Source organism: Sphaeramia orbicularis, chromosome 2 (assembly GCF_902148855.1).
Source record: "Sphaeramia orbicularis chromosome 2, fSphaOr1.1, whole genome shotgun sequence".
Taxonomy (NCBI): Eukaryota; Metazoa; Chordata; class Actinopteri; order Kurtiformes; family Apogonidae; genus Sphaeramia; species Sphaeramia orbicularis.
In genome coordinates this window covers 11,698,484-11,721,806 of record NC_043958.1, presented here as the reverse complement: position 1 = coordinate 11,721,806, position 23,323 = coordinate 11,698,484, and the positions used below count along the sequence as shown (strand labels likewise).

The 23,323-nt window shown below is 37.2% G+C and overlaps 2 protein-coding genes across 4 annotated transcripts in view; both read right to left on the bottom strand.

The window, feature by feature from the left end:
• cab39l (calcium binding protein 39-like) overlaps positions 1-17,895 on the bottom strand; it is a 28,225-nt gene extending 10,330 nt beyond the window's left edge. The window contains exons 1-3 of the mRNA XM_030151529.1: positions 17,658-17,895; positions 654-782; positions 190-354 (exon numbers count right to left, since the gene is read on the bottom strand). Coding sequence (XP_030007389.1) covers positions 190-354; positions 654-755 — 267 coding nt within the window. The 5' untranslated portion in view covers positions 756-782; positions 17,658-17,895. The remainder of the gene's footprint in view (positions 1-189; positions 355-653; positions 783-17,657) is intronic.
• Positions 17,896-20,528: 2,633 nt separating this feature from the next.
• Positions 20,529-23,323, bottom strand: part of mcf2la (mcf.2 cell line derived transforming sequence-like a) — a 74,116-nt gene continuing 71,321 nt past the window's right edge. For all 3 annotated transcript variants that reach the window (XM_030151716.1, XM_030151723.1, XM_030151711.1), the window contains 2 exons: positions 22,760-22,863; positions 20,529-22,355 (listed from right to left, as the gene is read on the bottom strand). In XM_030151716.1, coding sequence (XP_030007576.1) covers positions 22,276-22,355; positions 22,760-22,863 — 184 coding nt within the window. In that variant the 3' untranslated portion in view covers positions 20,529-22,275. The remainder of the gene's footprint in view (positions 22,356-22,759; positions 22,864-23,323) is intronic.

The following is a 23,323-nucleotide window of genomic DNA, read 5'->3' as shown; positions in this document are numbered from 1 at the left end:
ATAAGTTCTTAAATCTCACTGAAAAGTTACTCTTTAGGTGATTATGTCTTATTTTAAGTGTGATGAGATATTTTGACTAGAAATGAGAAAAATACACTTGGTAACATTTTGATTTCTGCAGTGCATACTTCTGAAATTTTATTTACAAATGAAGACTGGAGCCCACCCCTGGAGTCTGGTCCTTCTTACCTCAAAGTCTATGACCTGCAGGTTTTCTACCAGCGCTATGAGCAGCCCACTGTTGTACAGCTCCTGGGCCAGCTGGGCCACCGTCTCAGTGTGAGGCTCCTTATCGTTGCTGCCATACAGAATCTCCTTCATGGATACCAAACATTTGGACACCTCCTCGGATGCCTGGGTGACAGAGAGGACAATTTCAGAGGAGAACATTAGCCTTTGTGCATTTGAGTCAGGAAATAATGCAAGTATCAGTACAGATTCTGTGAAATCCAGAGAGCAGCCCGGAAACTGAACTTTGCCTGTGTGTGTAATTTAAGAGTGTGTTGAAGAGAGTAAACTGTCTTGACAGTGAAGTGTCAGGAGATGACAGGGCCAGGCTGTTCTGTGCTCTCATTTCACAGAGGGCTGTCACCCCCAGGCCCGTGGACACCCAGACAATCACACACATAAACACACACACAGTCCTCAGCTACCTTGTCTGTCTTCTTATCCTGTTTGACCAGGATGGCGAGGTTTTCCTTCAGGGTCCTGACGATGTCGGCCGGACTCTTGTGGGATTTACCAAACAGCGGCATGATCAACTCCTACACTCACTTTGGGACCTGAAATAATAAAGATACACACAAATGATGCAACGCTTCGTGCAACAGAACCAGCAATACCATTTTAATGTATGGAACATAACAAATGCACAGCTCAGACCAGAAATATTCAGACAGTTGCACTGTTTATTCTACTACATTTACATATAAAACCTCTATTTAACGCATAAAGACCCAAACATCCACCTGCGACCATAATCATTCACTGATATAAAATGTTTAATACCTGTTAATCCTATCAATACATGTAAATAATTGGTGTAAAATACAGTTTGTCATCTTTTCATGGTCATCAGATATGACCCATTTGGATGTTCAGAGGCTCCGTAGTTACTGTGGAAACACCGTCATCTTCTACAACACTGATTCACCAGTAAAAGCCATGGAGTTGGATCAATGACAGTGGATGGAGATGGTTATTTTATGTTTAGTTTGTGATATATTTTGCAGAGAAATTGATCTTTTTCTTCAGTTTTCTGTTTTGGATATAATAACCTTCAACTTTAATCTGAGCTTTAATAAACAGCAACATAATCAGTACATTAAATATTGGAAAATACCTTATTTTCACTTAAAAATGTAAAAATCCAGAGGATAATATTACAGAAAATGATGATAAGAAATGTTAAAAATAGAGGAAAAAATTTTTGAGAACTGCCACAAAAATAACACTGAGTCATAATGGGTTAAATAAGAGTTCATGAATAATGAATTGTTTAGTAAAAATCAAGGGCTGTATTATTAGATTTGTAGATGTAGCCCACATAGTTATTAGAGATGGACCTGAAGAAAATTAGTATGCATGTCATTATGCAACAAATAATGCCATCTGTGTTTCTTCCTGTTGAATCCACTGATCACCAGTTTAGACTGGAAGAGCTGGTATAATGTGCAACTCACACAAAAATATACATTAATTGATAAAATATGTACATGGGAACTAAAGACATTAATTTAAAGGGGTTATATTTTGCTAAACCCACTTTTATTAGTCTTTGGTACATTTTTGTGTATTTGGGGACTGGCAAAAATTGAGTGGTTTTCTACAACCGTTTTAATTCCTTCTTAATTTGTTACGTTTATAACTAGTTATGTCACGACATTTGCACGTATAAGGTCAAGACTTGCGGCGAACATTTCTCAGAGTACGCCATCATTTTTTTGTCAGCAGCAGTGGTTGTAGTAAAAACTGAAAATATGTCCAAACTTCGAGCCGATTACATAAAATGTTCAGTTGTTGGTTGTATTAACGAACACAAGTGGCCGAATGGGAGAGAGTGCACAGTTAACCCGGAAGGGGGTGGGGTCATGTGCATTTAAAGGGCCAGCGCTCAAAATGACCTTTCTGGTGTCATTACTCAGAAATTGGGTTGAAGATGGACCTGTGGAGTTGAATTAATGAAGAATTCAGACCCAAACATAGCATTTACAGTTCATGTAGACCACAGGGAAATGTTTTAAAATACATAATTCCATTTTAAAAAAGCCAAATATCACTCCTTTAAGTTGGATCCATAGCTTTGGCATTAAAATCAAATGGACAGGCTTTTTTAATGTTGAGCAATCTATTAGAGGATATAAAGGATTGAATCGAAAGCAGAGGATTTGTCAATTAGTCAAGATTATGGATCAGTTCGATATCATTTCTCTCCTAGATGCCAGTGTTTTCTTTGTACTCCATGACCCTGAGTGAGTCTCGACCAGTGCCCTGACATGCATGTACCCGTTGCCCTCCAGTGTATGCCCCCTTAATGACTGTCCATATTGTTTTTTTTTTTGTTGTAATCTCAGAGCGTTGTGGTTGTATTTTGCCCTGGTGCTGTCAGAATGTCAGAGGCTGTTTGGGCATCAACACATAGAACAGTGGCACCAGGTGAAGGTTACAACAGTATTGTGTTGCAGCCAAACTATGGGCATGATGACACAAAAAACACTAATGTACCAAGCTTTTAGCCTGGTAATAATAACCATTCAGGACACATTGAAAAGGAAAATGCAAATACTCATCCTGCAATAGGTAATTTTTTTTCCCTATGTACTTTTTACTCCCCTGCATTTATCTGATGTAAATTATGTGACTACTTTTTTTATATAATGAGATAGTTACTTCTATATATTTATATTTTACTCAGGTCTAGCGGGTCATTTTGCTGTGGAAAGAAAGTAGTAAAAAAAAAAAAGAATTCTTACTAAAAAGATATAAACAGATAAAAATAGAAAACAGCTGCTGTAAAATGTGTATTTTTTCACTCAAATATATTGAAGCTGATGTATTGAAGAAATGAACTTTCTTTTGTGATCCTCAGATGATGATGTAACTGAACATAGTGTGTCTGTGGATGTTTTCAGGGTCCAGGAGGCAGCAACAGCAGCGTTCACATTTGAGATCTGGTCAGCACAGCCAGAGAACTTGTGACTGCTAATCCTCATCTGGGAATGTAAGGGCATTACTCTCCCCTCCTTTCTTCATTCCTCTGCATCCACCCAAAGGCCTGTCCTCTGACTCCATTCTTCCCTCCATACGTTCCTTCATCTCCAAAGTCTCTTACTCACTCATACCTATTCCCTCTGGTATTACTGCTTTAGTCAAATAATCATCAAACAAGTAACATTATCTCTTGAATCAAAAGCAGAAGTGTAAACCCATTTCTGTCCCTTGAAAAAACTAGTATGAGAATCCAGTAATTCAAACTAACGCCGGTTAGAAATAGAATTATGAAGACAATTTTTTTTTAAGGATCTGCTCTAAAATATAATGGATTCATGCCCTTCACTTCCACCGAGTTATTGTTATCGTAGTTTTTGTGAAGACCTGTTGACACACAAACCAACAGACCCAAAAGACAGATGGAACAAATGTAAACATAACCATCTGTCCCTAGTTCAACAACCATTCATCCTCACATTCTTCCCAAATTAGAGCAATCAGTTAATCTATTAAGGTTCTGGTCTTGAGTCTGAGACATGAATGTTAATAATAATAGTGAGAATGTTTGTTATAATTAAGAGAATTTTATTCTAAAAAAAAAAAAAAAAGCATAATTCGTAATTTAATCTCACAATAATGTTATTCTTTCTCATAGATTAATTACTAGAAATCCAAAACTCTAAACTAGAATTAAGATAAAATTCTGATAATTATTACCATCTTATGATTATGACTCAGTATCTCATATGCATGTTTTCATTTTTACAGACTTTATCAAATCACAATCATTTTTTTCATTGTTTCATTGAAATACTAATTCATAAATATGACAGTATCTCATCCATTTTTTTAAATTGGTGTAAACATGTTTCTATACATTATGTTAATTCAGGTTGATTGATTCTTCACAGTGCGTGTTCTGTCACATCTTGTCATATTCATGTTGCTGATGCTGCTGAAGCTCAGATTATGATCAACAGTGCCTGTACACTCTTACAGATATGTTTTCTTTTCTTTGCTAATTTCAGTTTATGTATAGTCATATACAATTTTCTAATAATAACTTTACTACTTCAGTTCAGATGTTCAGCATTTGACACCGACAGGATGTTTCCAAAGTCATCTTCAAAAGGTGCAATGTAATGACTCAAAGGCTTTTAGGGGAACAGGAAATTCATTCATTGAGGGAGTTAACAAAAAATACTTGAAACAAGGTTATTTAAGTTTTCAGTGGAAAAATATCATCTGGCATCACATTCACTTAATATTAAATTACCTGTTTAAATACTAACCTGAAGAGTTTATTATTCTGATTATTTAAAATTTGGTCATATTGCAAAGTAGGTAATCTAATATGTTAACTTTAATAAACTGGGGAGGAAAAGCATCTTTTAGCTAGACACTGGAAAAGTGTTGATTGTCCATTATTGTGGTTGTGGGGGTTTACACTCAGGGGAGACCCACACAATGTGTTACCAATTCATGTCAGAAAAGATATGTAATGTGTTAAATATTTTATAAAGATATGTATTTAAAAAAAAAAAAAAAAATTGGGGAGGAAAGGAGGCTTAAATTAAACTTTTATTTCTGTACACAATCTATGTAGATTTAGATATAAAATATTGGCATTTTAGATCCTTTTTAGGCACTTTTTTAGATTTATGTGTGTTAAAATTATACCTGGTAAATAGCCAAGATTAATTTGCTGATGCAGAACTGCAGCATCACCATGTGACACCTTCCTGATTCATTGTTTTCCACTGCACTCATGCACCTTTATCAAGTAATCTTAGATGTTGGACTTTCTTGCATTTGTTGCCAACAAGGTTGAAATCATTTATCGCCACTCCTATATGAAAAAGTGGTCCCTTTTTAAAAGAATGACTGTGTATAGCAGGAGAAAATCAATGCTTCCTTGTCCCCTTTTCAACTTCTTAATTTGTAAAGACGTCACTAAGGCTGAGTCGATTTTGCCGCACACAGTAAAGCCTGCACACACTGAACATCCAATACACATTAAACCTGTTCATGCATTGTTCTGGCAGGCTTTGTTTGCTCAGATGACAAATGTGCGTCCGCTAGACTAGCTAACGCTTAAAGCTACAATAACACAATAAAACACAAATTAGGACCTGTGACCCTGAAAGAGCAGCATTCTGACAACATTAAAACAAAAGTCAAATGCTGAACTTGACAGCAGATCGATGACATTCATTTAGCCCTAATATAAAAATCTAGTTATGTGACATAAAATCTAAAATGTTGCCTCAGTGATTCTCATAAAGCAGCTGTCCTCCACAGGGCATCATAACAACATCACATCTGCTTTTTGTCACAGGGAAACAGCAGACAAATGAGGGAAACAAACCGATCCTCTGCAGAGATATCTACCAAGAACATTAATGAGGAAGAAATGATTGGAAGTACAAGGTAAATTCCACAATTTTAATACAATTATTGAAATGGGTTAAATGTGCTTTTTTTTTTAAGAGGTACTACATACTGAAACATATCTTTTTAGCTGTAAATTAAAATTGCCAAATGGTTCACCATGCCATGTATTGTTTGAAATCCTCCACAAACATTTCAAAGCCAATGCTGACAGGCTTTTTTTTCCCACATGAGATCTTTTAGACAGGCTGTCTAGAACTCGTATTTGCAAGTGATCGGATTGGATTTGTGTGTCCAGACATCAGTAACCCGTCTGCAGGGGTTTCTACGTTAACAACAATGGTGTCTGTGTATGCTTAGCTACATGTTCCTTCCAGCTTTGCCAGTACAGACACCACCTCACATTCTGAGTGACACAGACGACACTTTTAAATCTGATTAAGTGGACCGAGAATCATCTGTAGAAATCTCATTTGAATTGAATTTCAAAACACCTCCAAATATGATTTTGATCCAATCAACAAAATCTGATTTCATGTGGTCTTTTTTTTGTGAAGACTTCATTAGTCAGTCTCGATAAAAGACATGGATTGATTGTTATATTTGTTCTTTATTCTTCTAAAACACTTGGATTAGCAACAATCACTCTCTCATTCACGTTTGAGGTTTGGACTCTGAATTGTACCTAAAAGGGAAGTTTTGTATGATTTGCTTTTCCGAATAAACAAAGAATGCAGATCGATCTCATGAAATCGCGTTGTATGGCATTTGGTGTGCTATATGTATGCATTTTCATCCTTTCGCGTGCTATTCAACGCCATTTGATCGCATATCAATGTAAGCCAAGATCTCTGGTTTGCATATCCATAACCCCTAACCCCTACCCACATTTTTGACACATAACACGCCCCTTTTAATTGGCGTGTTATCTGTGCGCATTTTATGATTTCCCTGTGTATGTTCATGCCATGTCAAATACCACGCGATTAGCGGTTAGGGTTAGGTTTAGCGGTTCCAGATATGTAAACTGGAGATCTGACACGCAATCAAATGGCGTTGAATAACACACGAAAGGATGAAAATGCATACGTATAGCATGCCAATGCCATTAGAACTGGCGTGACATACAATGCAATTTCATGAGATCAGTCTGCAAATAGTATGTTTCTGGAGATTTCTGATAACACAAATAAGACATTTGTTGTCTTAATCTGGGACTACAGGAAGGCACAGATATTTTCAACTCAATTTAAAGAAGCTAATAAAACAATTCATGATATCATGTTGAAGAATGGGGGGAAAAAGACATGGATTGAGCTGGTCCAGGGATTTACTAGTTTTACAAGGCCACATCCACACCTATCGCCACACCACATTAGCTCAATGCCAGTGCTGTATTCATTTTGGAATAGGGGTTAAAGTTGTCTGTGTTGGCTAAGTGTTAAACCTCGGATGTACATTGTAGTATTAAAATCACTAAATCCCTACAAAAGAAAACATTGTATAAACAGATATGTATCCTTGCTGCAGCTTGGAGGTTGTTCTTTCGTGAAGCAAGGGGTAGTTTCAAAGTGATGATGCACAGACAATAGAAGGAAGGAGAATGACAGTTCTGTCATTGCTGCCACAGTTGTGACGGAAATATTAACCCTTATTCTAGCAGAATATTTCCATCCAGCCAGATGTAGGCTTATCTACATCATGAAATGTGTATATATGTAAAATACATACATGCATGCATACAGAGTACTATTAACGTCCTACAGTAGTGGGAGTCTGTGAAACCATACTCATCTTCAAATATATTTCTATTTTTATTGGTTTATTTGTACCTGAAACATTGTGGATCTATAAAAAATACATACATATTGATCAGAAGTCATCACTGACGTTAGCTTTTCCTCTAATATTACATTTCCACCCAACCAGAGATCGTTCTGTGTGGAGTTTGCATGTTCTCCCCATCCAAAGACATGCACTGATAGGTTAACTGGTTAACATAAATTACCCATAGGTGTGAATGTGAGAGTGATTGGTTGTTCGTCTCTATATGTCAGCCCTGCGATGAACTGGTGACTCATCCAGGGTGTACCCCACCTTCCCCCATCGGTAGCTGGGATAGGCTCCAGCACCCCCCATGACCCTAGTGAGGATAAAGCGGGTTCAGAAGATGAATGAGTTACATTTCCACTCACAGGCTGCTACCGTCTTCTCTTATTATTACCGTTTTACCGGGACCACCACTACACTAATGTCCACTTCGGTTGTGTCATTCTCTATTCTTCTCTGACCTGCGTCACCAAGTAACTCAGTCTAACACACACATTTTTCAAGATCCTGCAGTGGGTGGGTTCAGGCTCCAAACTGGATGTCAAGTTACACTTTAAAGACCTGCTTCTTTTTTAGAACACAGTCATTTCTGCACAACCAGCAACGATTGGAATCACAAGGTTTTCACCTGACAGCCAAAATCTCAGCTGAGTGTGTTGACTCTCCTGCTGATTCAGAGTCCACAGCCTTTTAATTTAGAAACAAAATAACTAAAATATCTGAAAAATTCTTTGTCCACGTGTTGCTTATAGCACAAAGCATTTCACTTACGGAGAACAGGAAGGAGACAAAAAAATAAGAATCTTTGTGACTTTGAAGAGGAACCTTGACGAAAATAAACTTTTATCTTTAAAATCTTCAAAAAGCGAAACAGAGGAGCATTAAAACCTCAGGCAGATAGTATAACATTAATGTGTCTAGCTTTAACACCTGCATCTCAGAATTTAGAATGAATTATTTAACAACTGGCATCAAAAATCCACACGCATTCCATGTCGTTTTTTGACGTATCAAGCAGGCCAACAACTAATGATCAAGGAACAATAGTACAAAAAAATGAGACAGAAAATGATCAAATTTACAAAATAGTTGCAAGTTAATTATGTTGTTTTATAGGGAAAAATATGTAGAAAAGAGCAAAACATCCAATAAGGCTCTCTGTGTTTCACTTTATCATTCATTTACGTCATTAAAAGCGAACTTTCTGGTCAATATTTACCAAAGGATAAAGAGGCAATGAGGAAGTGGTTTATCAAAGAAGGGACTTTTAATGGGATCATATTGCAGGACACTGTGCCACATACCCACTTTAATACCAACTGGAACTAAATATTTCTCATTATTAAAGAATACTTGAAGGATTCATTTTAATCACCTGTTAACACTTGCTTGAGCTCCGGAAAGATTAAGCTTTAGGTTACTGTAAAGCCTTCATTTTCACTTGTTGTAGCCTACTTAAGACTGACTAAATGTTATGTAATGGAATTAATCTGATGCCCACTGGGCTCAAACACACAGCCTGCTGCTCTGTTTTAGTGTAATCTAAAGGAAAAGGGCCCACTTTGCCCCAAATATATATTTTTTTCCTAGTTATAATTAAAACAAGCTTTAAATAAGGGTTCGCAGCCTAAAGGATGTAGAGGAATGAAACTACATAGAATACCACTGCAAATTCTGAAGTATAATTTCAGTATAGGCATATTCATGAATACAGGTTGACCAATATATAGATTTTTTCAATATCGGCCATCTGGCTTAATTTTTTTGGAGAGCCAATATTTGATCAGCAGTAAAAATGTTATAAGATATTTGATCAGGCACCTGTGTGGGCAGCATTTGAAGTTCAATAAATGTTAAAAGAGTACTATGTGTACCTGTATTAATAATTTCATTCATATTGCTGCATAAAAATCGTAATTATCTGAGTGTTTCAATTGTATTTTAGGGTCAATGTGCTTTAAAAAAAAAAAAAAAAACTTAAATATCGGTCTCAAAAATTGGCTGTAGATATGGGCCATCAGCTGACCAAATTTTTAAGAATCAGCATCAGCTTTAGAAAAACCCATATCGGTGGACCTGTATTCATGAACACATGTATGAAAGATTAAACTCAGATTTGTATATCGGCAAATATCTGTTGTTGTTGTTTTTTCATGTTTCTGCTGAAATTTTTACATTGTTTTACAATTAATGCAAATGTCTTTCCTATATATACCAGCTGGTGTCACATGTTTGCATTAAAGCTCAGTAAAATGTGTTTTCAACTCACAAACACGGACATAAAAGTTTATCTTACTACACTTAATTATTAACTGCAGTGTAAAAGGAAATATCCAGGACTTCAACTGGGGGTTGGTTTCTTTAGATACCAAACTGATTAGTACACCAACCCATCATATACTCTGTAAAATGTCATATAAGGGTCTTCACAATCTCCTAAAGTCCAGTGAGGTGTCAACAAATACAGAGCTGTGCAGTTACAGTTTAAAAGGACAAACAAAATTGTAAAAGGATTCATAAAGCTGCAGATGAATGCAGTCTTATCAAGTATGTAAAAGAGAAAGCATGCATTTTTCTTGTTTGATGGGACTGGAACAATGCTATTGGCTATCTTATATGTTAATTCCTTCTTAGACCAGATTGTGGATGCTTAAAGAATGTCGACATATTTGAGCTGTAAGTAGATTTCTTTGGATCAAGCCTGACCTACGCAGTGACATATGGGCTTAGTGGGAAAGCAGAAATATAAAAGAAAATACAGTGGTGTGCTGGACAGTCACTGTGAATAATTTACACGGTCCTCCTAAACAATATGCAATAAGGCTACCCAGAAAAGTTGTTTTTGTTGTTCAGTATTTTTCTGAACTGTCTGCATGAATGACTCTCCTGCAGTTTGTGTTTTAATTCAAAATTTATGCAGATTTCCTTTGCAAAGCCTACATTTCCCTGCAGATACTGTTAGTATCACCTTCCTCCTCACCTCATATGTGATTGATATCTCTTCTTTTCTTGACAGAGTGAACAGAAAAAAAATCTTCCACTTTCATATGTAGTCCTAAATCAAATACAGATCAGATATTTGGACCTCAGTCTGACTTCAATCATTCAGTGACCTTTCACGTCCTATGGATGGGAACACTGTCATAGTGGAAGAGACCACACCCGGTAGTTTTTCCTCTAATCTTCACCCTTCTGTTTCTACCTAAAATGAGATTCAGAGGCTGCAGCATTAACCCATAAAAACCCAAACATCCACTGGTGACCAAAAGCATCTATCATCTAAAATATTTAATAACTATTGATCCACTAATCCTATCAATATATGTAAATAACTGATGTAAAATGCAGTTTGTCATCTTTTCATGGTTTGGATGTTCAGAGGCTCCATAGTAAACATGGAAACACCGTCACCTTCCACAACATTGATTCACCAGTAAAACCCACGGCATTTGATAAATAACAGTGGATGGAGACACTTGGTTTATGTTCAGTTAATGATAGAATTGCTGAAAATGTCTCTTTTTCTTAATTTTTCTGTTTTGATGTAATAACCTTTGAATTTACTCTGAGTTTTCCTGAACATCTAAATTAAAAATAGGAAATTAAATGGAGGAAAATGCATGATTTACAGTGAAAAATGCAAAATACAAAGGATAATATTATAATAAATAGTGATAAATCACTTATGAAAGGTTAAATAAAGAGAAAATCTCATGTGGGAACTGACATAAAAGTAGCACTGGGTCTTTATGGGTTAATTTAATATTTTACCTGTCAATCACTAAATCAATGTATATGTTGTCAGTATGAAGCCCTAAAATAACTTCAGCACTCTCCAGTACTCTGTGACTTTGAAGAGTAATCTCAGTCATTCCAGAGTAGCAACATAGTGATCCATGACAAGCGCCTTCGAGTGAACGTAGCGAAATAGTGATCTGTGACACCTACATGTCATTCAGCTGTGGCAGTGCTGTAGACAACCCGGGTATTTCATGGCTCGTGCTTAAAACAGGTTTCACATCAGCCTGTGGAGTGACTTGGTGTGCATTTGACTTTACATCCCACAAAGTAGGATCAAATCACTGCAGTTCGACATTAGAAATCAGACTTAAAATGATCTTACACCAAAGCTAAACAAACTGAGCACATATGATCCACTACCGAGTTGAACACCTGACTTTATTCTGTTTTTATTGTTGTTTTATGATTTAATGCCACAGTACACTGAGAGGTGTTATTCTTCTGTTGCCTCTTTTGGACATATTTGTGAGAAGTCCCCTCTTAGGACTCTGAAATGTACATTATTTTTCAGGTTTGGCTCCATTTATGAACCCTGCAAAAATGAATATAAAATAAAACAAGTGGTGCCAGGCACAACAAACCCCGCCCCTCACACATATTGTATCTTACTTTGGCGTCACTCCAGGTGATGTCATTATGTCTATGTGTGTGCTGATATCAGCAGATCAATTGTCTCTATATATGTGCCAAGTTTGAAGTAAACTGAAACAAAATGGGTGTTTTATAGACATGTGAAATTTCACCCATTATAGTAAATGGGAGAAGAAAAAAGATTTTAAAAATTCATTAAATTGTGAACTTTGACCTAATGTTCCCAAAATGTATAGAGATCTGTTCTGGATCACTGGTAATCTATAAACCAAATTTGGTATGAATTCAACCAATAGTTTTGCTGCTAAAGTGTTAACAAACAAACATACAAACCAAACCAAAAACAAACCCCTTACCTCCCCTTCAGGGGGCGGGGTAACAATTGACCAGTGATGAGGAATACAGCAGACTGAGAGAAAATATCATTTAAAGAAGTTAATTTGTAAAATTTCCATAGGTGTTCACAATTCTTTGCACTTTTTTGAAACTATTCCAAGTATTTAGTTGTGCTCAGAATATCCTGAAGCTGAACAAATGCACCATTATTCTGAATCACCTCTGATCTGACAGTCCTCGAATACAAAGGAAGTCAATCATAATGCACCAAAACACATAAAACGGGAATATGAATGTTCACCCTCCTAACAAACAGGATATTAAACATTCAAAATAATCTGCAACCTGGTGATGTTTCAGTAGCATGTCTGTAAATACGCACTGAGAGAAAGAGTAGGGTAAACTCTCATTTAAAAACATGAAACTGATTGTGTTCAGACTTTGATCGAGTTGAAACCAGACTCTACAGAGACGGGGTTTTTTGTAGACATTCAGGAGAAGGTTGTCCTCTCCAGGGAAACCTGACAGGAACGCTGAAAAGACAAACAGTGCCTCATCAAGTCTGTTCTTTTGATGACTTATCTGAGGGAAAGTTCCGTCTTTTTAAGCTTTGACTGGAGTCACATCTTATAGTAGTAATAATAGTACCTCAAAGTAGTAGTCTGTACTCATGTCTGTACTTGTCACACTCCACTGAGGAAGATAATCCGCACTGGTAAACAAAGCCCATCAAAGACTTTGGTAAACTTAGATAAAATTAATGCAGTACAAAGCAAGTTTGAAACACATTTATCAGCTTCTTTAAATTGAGTTGAAAATATCAGTGCCTTCCTGTAGTCCCAGATGAAGACAAAAGATGTTTTATTTGTGCTATCAGAAATCTCCAAAATCATACTATTTGCCGACTGATCTCATGAAATTGTGTTGTATGTCACGCCAGTTCTTATGGCATTTAGCGTGTTATACGTATGCATTTTCATCCTTTCATGTGTTATTCAACGCCATTTGATCACGTGTCAGATTTCCAGTTTACATATCCATAACCGCTAACCCTAAACCTAACCTTAACCGCTAATCACGTGGTATTTTACATGGCATGAACATACATGCGGAAAGCTTATAATGCATACAGATAACACGCCAATTAAAAGTGGTGTGTTATCTGTACGCAATTCATGATATCACGTTGCTGTTTGGTAAAATGTACAGTAAGATCAAGAAAAGAACCTGGAATCATCAAGGTTAATTACATGATGTTCAAAACTCTGTTAATTAACGTTCTGTTGATTGACTTATCATGTCATTAACTGCTTCACCACTACACCCACAAGAGTGTTATGATTAATTTTTTTTGCCCAGTCAGTATCAGTGTTTCAATAATATGCAGTCACGGAAAAAATTATTAGACCATCAAAAGTCATCAGAAACAATAGTTATGGAATCAAGTACGAACTCCTGTGTTTATCATGTGACTAAAACAAACAGAAAAGAAACATGGAATGCCTAAAAGCACTGTTTTTGTCAGTACAATGCCATAGATATTGATGTAAGAACTGAAGTGATTTTGGTTATTATCAAGAAAACCATGGCAAATGGATAGATATCAGCTCTGAAATTAAACTCTTATGAGCTATTTTTGTTGTTATCATTATATTTGTCCAAACAAATGAACCTTTAGTTGTACCAGGCATTAAAATGAACAAGAAATTGAAGAAAACAAAGGGTGGTCGAATATTTTTTTCTGTGACTGTACATACAAATAAACACGGATGGCAAATTAAAGGAAAACCCATCATGGAGTCATGGCAAGATGCTTAATGGTCCAGTATTTCTAAGATACTACATCATCAGATCTCCTTATGAGGTCTGAGTGCTTCATTCAGAAATATTTCGAGGACTTATTTGTTTTGCAAAACAAAAACAAAGTGTAATGTCCCCATAAATGTATGTATCTTCAGTGTCCTTGTAAATGTGTCATAAGCATAAAGCAGTACTAAGGCTGACTGAAGCTGCCATTACACAGGTTTAGCTGCCTTACTGATCTTTGCTGATGCAGTTAAAATAGTGTCCATTGTTTTCATTGTTTTTGACCATGTAATTAAGGCGGGACCTTTTTTGAATGACAGAACACGCACACGTTCTGAACTGTTCAATTATGTGTTCAACAAATAATAGGAAAACCTAGTCTCTCAAGGAACCTGTCTTTGACTTTGAGTGACTTTGTGTGATTGTAAATTCCACAAGTCAGGGAACTGTCTGAGAGCAATGAACGCCATTCTTCCAGAAGATTGTCTCTGAGTTTTGAAGGCGATGGTGGAAAGCACTATCTCACATGTCAGTCCAAAATCTCCCATCGGTGTTCGACTGGGTAGTGATGTGATGACTGTGAAGGCCGTAGCGTATGATTCATATCATTTCAGACTCACACCTTTCATTTACCCCTTGTGCCTTGAGTGGTCATCCTGAAGAAAACCACTCCCATCGGGATAGAAATGCTTCATCACAGGATAAAAGCCATAACTATGTTTTGAGGTGGCCCTTCCTTCTAGACTGGTACTAGATAATAACAGCTGGAGAGACTGAACTGACTGTGTAACTTCAATATGTGATGGCACCAACCACACTTTTTAAATTAACAAAAAGACAATAACTGAGGAGTAAATCTCATCAGATTCAGTGCATGCAGCATGGATAAAATGTGTATTATTTTTTTTTTTTTTAAATTAGTGATATTATAATACACAAATTAGTTGCGGTGAACACGTTTATTTTTTATTTTGTCAAACCCTTTTGAATGGAAGTTGCCAGGGTGCTGAAAATTAACCACACTGGCCTACAATTTGGTTTTATTACTGTTTTCAAGTTAGGCTTGTGATAGGTTTGTGTGATGAAACTGCTTTAACTGCATTAAAACACAGACGAGCTGCAAAATAAAAGGAAACGGTATCAGTATTGGTACCAGTATCAAAAACATTTGAGCAGTCTTTAGCTGCTCTAGACGCTCTGGAGATCAAAAGGCAGATTCACACATTTAATAACATGGAACCTCATGTTTTATTTTATTTTTTTTACTAGAAAATTATTTAAGTGCTTGTCACAATAATTTATAATCAATTTGCTGTGTTGCAGCTCTACTTCTACTTATGATTCATTTAACCCATAAAGACCCAAAAATGTAACATCGACTTAAAGCATCCACTGATTTAAAATGTTTAATACCTGTTGATCCACTAATTCTATCAATACATGTAAATAATTGGTGTGAAATGCAGTTTATCATCTTTTCATGGTCATCAGATATGACCCATTTGGACGTTCAGAGGCTCCGTAGTGAACGTGGACACACCGTCATCTTCTACAACATTGATTCACCAGTTGGATCAATGACAGTGGATGGACACACTTGTTTTTATGTTCAGTTAATGATATATTTTACTGAAAAAGTCACTTTTTCCTCCATTTTCTCTGTTTTTGATGTAATAACCCTCAACTTTAATTTGAGCTTTTATGGACATCAATCATGATCAGTAAATTGCATGAGGGAAAATATCTGATTTTCCCTGAAGAATGCAAAATACTGAGCATAATATAAGAATAAATGGTGATAAATCATTTAAGAATTTGAAAAGAAAGAGTCCAGTTTCAACCAGCTCTACATGTAAAGTGTCATGAGATAACTTTTGTTATGATTTGGCGCTATATAAATAAATGTATTTGATTGATTGATTGATTGATTGATTGATTGATTGATTGATTGATTGATTGATTGAAGAAACGTTCAATTGGGGCGGCGATGGCTCAGGAGGTAGAGCGGGTTGTCAAATAACTTTGGCGGTTTGGTTGGCGGCTCAAATCCCACTCTGTCCTAGTCAGTCCATTGTGTCCTTCACCCACCTTGCCTCCAGTGTCACTCACACTGGTGTATGAATGCATGTGAATGTTTGGTGGTGGTCAGAGGGGCTGTTTGGCGCGAAATGACAGCCACACTTCCGTCAGCCTGCCCCTTGGTAACTGTAGCTACAAATGTAGTTTAATACCACCAGAGTGTGAATGTAAGAGTAAATGAATAATGGATCAGTAATGTAAAGCACTTTGGGTGCCTTGAAAAGCGCTGTAGAAATCTAATCCATTATTACTATTACCTCCGCCAAGGAGGTTATGTTTTTGCCAGGGTTTGTTTGTCTGTCCGTTAGTGTGCAACATAACTTAAAAAGTTATGGACAGATTTGGATGAAATTTTCAGGGTTTGTTGGAAATGGGATAAGGAAGAAATGATTAAATTTTGGTGGTAATCGGGGGTGGGGGGGCCCACGGGGGGGGGGGGGGGGGGGGGGGGGGCACTGATCAGCCTTGGCGGAGGTCTGCGCTCTCCGAGTGCTTCTAGTTATTATTATTATTATTATTATTATTATTATTATTATTATTATTATTAAAAATAGAAAAAAAAAAAACTAGAAAAGCACTCAGAGAGCGCAGACCTCCGCCAAGGCAGATCAGTGCCCCCCTCCCATCTGATGTCTGTCTGTCTGTCTGTGTGCAAGATAATTCAAAAAGTTATGGACGGATTTGGATGAAAATTTCAGGAAATGTTGATACTGGCACAAGGAACAAATGATTAAATTTTGGTGGTGATCGGGGTGGGGGGGCACGGGGGCCCACTGATCTGCCTTGGCGGAGGTCGAGAGCACAGACCTCCGCCAAGGCAGATCAGGGGACCCCCGTGGCCCACAGACAGACAGACCAACACCGGCCAAAACATTATCTCCTTGGCGGAGGTAATAATAATTTCAAAACTGCCACTAAAGTAGCACCGAGTCTTTATGGGTTAATTGATATTAAATATCTCACAAATTCTTTTAGATGTTAAAAAAAACTGTATTAAGAAGTACATAGTAATCAAAGTAGTCAGATTACTCCACACATTGACTGGGGTTTGCCCTTTAATCTAATGTCTGTGTAATGCTGCAGTACTGCGCTGTTAATAAACTACTAAATGAGTGGTTTTATTTTGAAAGGTCGGACAGGAAGCCTCTTTGTTTTTATTCTGTCCAGCCTGCTTAGTCGTCTAAAGTAACATAGCAGAGAGAAAAAAAACAACAACAACAAAACCCACACCGTGCGTGTGCTGCGGCTCTATTGAAGAGCCCGTAAAGCGCAGTGTTTAGAGGAATAAGCCCCGGTGACGCTGGGGGCAGTAAACGGCAGATAAGGCCGCGTAAACAGTCCCAGACAGTGTGATTTTATAAGGCTACACCCCTCCTCTCGCCTCCGGCTCAACTCCCTTTTTGTTTGATAGATTTCCAAAGCTAATGGAAAAACAAACCCAGAACCAACAGCTGGATAGGACACTAGAGGAGGTGTGGATCACGGGCAGGACGGGCAGGTCACCGCGTTAGCACCTCTGAAGTTCCAAACACTGTCAAGGGCGATTTTATTCAAGCATTAGATCCACTACAAGCTACTGCTCCTCGACAGTAGGGGCTGGTTCTGATACTTACAGTAAGATGTTTGGTGGGGTCTCTCTAAATGCCTGGTCCGCTTCTGTCCCGGTTCACAGCGCAGCCGAGCCTCTCCGATCAGGGTTAGTTGTCACGCCAGGGCTGTTTGTCACCAGGAAAGTCGGCTAAAAATGTGTGCGATACAATTTAAAATGTGAGGAATCTGTTAAGAAGGCAGTGCTGAATTCCATCTGGTCGATTTCCAGCCGTCCGATAAGTCACACGGAATAAACTGCACCGCATCCGGTCCAGACTTTAAGAATAAAACCTACGCATGACTCCAACACACGAGTTTATTTCTGTAATTTTCATCAAATTACGGCTAAAAAAAACCTCAAAGACAAACTGAAAGCAAAGCGAGTTTACTTAACAGAAAAATTATATTCAGTGTTTTACACATCTTCGTTTCTTTTTCAGAACCGTTCCACACATGAGCTCTTGTAACTGACAAACATCTTTGTTTTGCATTTTTCTAGTTTTTGTTTTTGCGAACTGGTGAATTCCTCTTTAAACTGATTTACAGTAATATGAACCAACCTCCGGACATAGTTTGGAAGTTTATTTTGTACTTTAGACATAGTTAATAGAGTCCACTGACTGAATAAGTTAGATATAAAGTTGTTTTTGTTATTGATATTTTACAGTTTTTTGTTTTTTCTTCCTGTGATATAATAACTGAATTTGTGAGTGTTTATTTGTTTCATAATGTTTGGAACAACAGTACAATGTTTTAATTAATTACGTAAGGTTACATTCATATGTTCATACTGTTTTTCTTTTTTATGGTTTCCTGCATAATTTATGGTCAAAAATGTTTTTTGTTTTGTTTTGTTTCCATTTGCCAGTACAATTATTACGGCAATTTTATAAGTAAATAGGATAATGAAAATATACCAATATAAGTATAATTAAACATACTCTAGCTAATTTTCCAATTCGGTTTCCATTATGTTCATCTCAATAAACCACAGAATAATAAGACAACGCAGGTTTGGAATGAACATTGAATCCAGTACATCACTGGTTACTGCTTATATGTTTTAATGTAGGAAAAAATAGTTCGCTTTTCATGCTTTCATTTTCTAATAACGCCGCTAAATTAGCTTCACAGCTTTACAACCTTGCGTCACTTCCGGACTCAGGCGCGCTGTCACGCGCTAACTTGTCTCATCTGTATCTTTCCAGTCGCAGCTGAGACACGTTCGCTTCCGTTCACCTCAGACCCTTCCTATCCCCTTTCACGCCATCTTTTCTTCTCGTACATGTACCGCAATGTTGTTTTTCAGCGCATTTGCATATATACTTGTCACTTACATAACTTTATTAGCGAGAAGAACAAAATGAACCAAGGAAGAAGACTGGAAAGACCGAAGATCGGACGAAAAAGCTTAATGGAACGCACCCCAAGCAAAATCATGACAGACTCAATGGTAAAACGCCTATTGGTGGATTTACGTCACGTGGTTAAAATACGTTTCTGAATCAGAATACATGAATGACGATATTCGCCATATTTTGTTTATTTAATTATTATAAATAGATTAAAACACATTCATAAAATCCTTTGAAAATGGGTGAGGCATAACGCTGACAAATCAGTTACATAAGAAATAAAATACCCACTCTTCTCATAAAGGAAACCATTTCAGACTTTATTAAAGCTGCTTTTCATTTTTACATACAATTCAGAATTACATATTTACAAATATACACAGTTATGTTTCGTTATAATATCTTTATATCAACACCATACTCAGTAGATACAATAGGAAAATAAAGACAGTGGTTGCTGCAATGTGCTGCATAAAAAGAAACTAAAAAATAGAACCCTTCTCATCTCTCTATCTTCCATGTCAAAAGTACAAAGAATTCAACAATGAGTGATCATGACCAGACGTTGACAAGTTTAGTGCCCGTGTCAGCTTTCAAAAGAGGGCAGAGAATAAACATCATGTAAGACAGTGCATCGTAAAAATGTGGACATAAAATTGGGGCTATAAACATTCCACAAACAGTGGTGGTGATGATGAACAGATAGACGGACGAAAACAAGATCCTCTTATCTAAGTACATGCTTTCAAGGAAACAATGTGAGGTATAGAGAGGACACATCTGTACACGTGTAACATTTCTCAGTCTTACAGAATGCACATAGATCAACACAGTTTACACTCTGGCACAGTTTGACACCAAATGGCCTGTAAACTAGTTTCTTCCTTTTTCTTCCTTCTTGGGAGAACTTTTTTCTGTCTTTGTGTTGAGAATTTTAGTCAGGGTCAAATGACACAAAACCACAGTAGTGCTTGTCATGCCTTTGTTAGGATATGGATAACTTCAGTGAATTATTCAGTACAGAAATTACAAAAATATCATGGTTCAACATTTATAAATCTGATATGCTGATTCTTGATGCACTAATGTGTTCATTTTATTTTCATTTTTTTTAAGTTAAGGCTTGTAAATGGACAACTAGAACCTCTTCAATTACAATCTTTGTCTTTTTGGATATATTATTATTTATTTTTATGACACTTTATAGACAGAAAGATTTGAGTTAACCAGTGTGATGAGAAAATAAGTCAATTTATAAAAAGAATGGTGATTTGTAGCCCTGCTCGTGGTATTTTTCTACCAAAGACTGGAAAAAGGAAGAATAATTTACAGCGCACCTCATGGACACAGTAAGAATATAAAAAGTATTTTTATCATTAGAAACATTTAAGAGAAGAGGTGTCATTCAGTGTTCAGAACAGCACAGGTCCAGTGTTTGTTGTCAGGTGTGCTGTCAACCTGTACCAACATCCTTGTGACAGCAGCAACATGACGAGCTTTCCCACCACCCCTGTTGTGTAATTCACACCAAAATTAGACTTTTCTTGCGCCATGTTAACCAGATTAATCAGCTACATTATGGTGTCACGTAAACAAATATTGCTCTCAAGCTGGTGCTGGTGGTGCAAACATGTTGAGCAGGTCCTGGTTAGCAAAGTGGCTACCATCACATGCCTGAGCGGGGCTGGGAGCAGAGTGAGCGCACAAAGCTCGCTTTTGTTCCTGCGGTGTAGACCAAAGATAGGTGAGCAGAGACAAAAAGGAACTCGAAGCAGTGATTTACGTACGACCGCTGTTTGATTAGTGCTTCTCAAGATGGGGCAAATATTCAAAAGAGTTCATCCTCATCGATTTTGTATTACAATTCTGTAAAAATCTAATGTAACAGCCTTTCAGTTGGCTTCATTCTCCAGCACATTTGTGTAGGAATTCACACACAAAGACATTTAGTCTACACATGCAGGTATGCAGTCACACCTGCCTGCCCACACAACTTCTTGGGCTTCCTGAGAGGTAAATCCAGAGCAGTACAGAGGCGAGTTAGACAGTCTGTCTGAGGAGAAAGAGGTTTAGAAGTGGTTCCACTGTTGTTATAAGTGATTTGTACTTACATGTGGTTGAACAGGTGTAAACATCAGACCCGTCTAGGGCTGTAGGTGATGGGAGAGAGTAATCTTAAACACGTGACAGCTTTACTGAACTCACTTTCTAAATACAGTAGATTTGTTTTTTTGCCATTGTCTTTGGTCTCAATTATTCACCAGTATATAATCTGCAAACCACCACTCATGCAACAAATTAACATGTCATGTCTAAAAAAAATTAGTTTTTTAGGTGTAATGGCCTGATTTATTTCTTAATTAGGGGTCACTGTAGCTATCTAAGAACATAACACAATCATGTAAAACAATAAATGATGTAATATGCAAATTACAAAGATTTAGCGCTGGTAGGCAAATTTTATTTATTCTACAGGAAATAATTACCCAAATACTATTTTTTCTTGTGTGTGTGAGTGCAGTAAAGTGCCAGTATCCAGTAAAAAATGTGAAACCCACTAATGTTTTACACCACTGGAAGCCCACAAGTTTGTCAGACATAAAAAGTTATCAGTCTCAACTTGCACACATCCTGCGTACTAAGACGTACAGTAAGATGTGACCTGCTCATTGGTGCTCCGAGACACGTTGAGAGCATTTTTCTCGGTGTAGCCAGCTGCCAGTTTTCACAGTGTATACGATTAATGTCTGACACTAAAGCCAACATAGTCTGATTGAAACGTCTCACACCAGAATGAAGGGGGTCGACAGCTTGTCATTAGTGCAGAGATTCTTTAGATTACTGTGTTTTAATGCTACAAAATTGCAGGGATTCAGAAATATTCAGCGAGTTCAGTCATTTTCTTAGTTTGAGGTGATCCTGATGGATTTCCTGTCTATGGAGATACTGTGAAAACACCTCCATTTGGACCCAATGTGCTGATATTTTATTAATTTAAGTAGCCAGTAGGTGATGTTTCCTTTCTCTAAATCTGGCTGTTGAGTAAATCTTTTTTGTCTTTGTTTTGTTCTACTGTAGACTGACAGATGACAGAGGGTGTACAGTACTTAACTCAGCCAAAACACTGTTGATATTCACAGATAGGGAGAGATTTGTGATTTAAGTTTTACTGAAATGATGCAGGTGCATATTTGAGTTTGTCCTCGGGTCTGAGTCAGCATTGTAAAACCACCTGTGTGATGGTTTTATGTTGGAAGGTGCAGCCAGGCTCTGATCTCAAGTCAGGTCATGGTTTGATGTCAGAGTAGCTGGTGTAGGTCTCACTGCAGCTCGAGGAGGTGCTGAGGTTCCCAGAGACACTGCCATCTACAGGACAAACAGTAGAAAGTGCTGGAATCAGAAGTCTGATGCATCCACAATTTCATTAATTTCCTCTCATTGTCAAACAACAAACCAAATCATTTGTCCTCTTGGAGTGAAATCTGTTGTCAGCAAAGCATCTTGTTGCTTTTACCTCATGATCTAAGGAATCTAGTGGGTATTTTGTGAGTAAGAGGAATTAAGCCATTTAATGATTAAAAAACAGTAAGAAGTACTTTAAATATAATTTGTTGTTTTACTGGGAGCTACAGTTAAAATAGGAGTGTGGAATGTGTTCAAGCCTGTTTTGATTTTAGTTTTTAGTCTAAAGGCCACAGAATGAAAATGAGGCATTACTGCATCACCAAATGTAAACCGTACACAGTGGAAAACTTTTTAATGTAACCCACCTGAGCTGCTGAGGGACTGTGATGACTTAGACTCTGAGATGAGACTGAGGAGGTTTGCTGCAGCCACCCAGCCCTCTTTACTGCTCCGAAGGTTCTTCACAAACCTAAACAGGAGCAGACAAACAGTGACGTTAATAACCTCATCCAGATCTGATGCATATACTGAGTATACATTGTTTATTTAAAAAAACACACACACACACACACACACAAAGACACACGTTATTATCGCACTCCCCGAAAGGGAGATGAGGGGTATGGTTTTTGGTTCGGTTTGTTTCTTTGTTTGATGTTAACACCCTAGCAGCAAAATTATTGGTTGAATTCATACCAAATTTGGTTTATAGATTGCCAGTGACCCAGAATAGTTGTCATTACATTTTGGGAAAAGTAGTTCAAAGTTAAATATTTTGGTCAATTTTTAAAATATTTTTTTTCCCCATTTACTTGTAATGGGCAAAATGTTACACCTGTAGCAGCAAAACTATTGGTTGAATTCATACCAAATTGAGTTTATAGATTGCCAGTAACCCAGAATAGATATGGTTACATTTTGGGAACAGT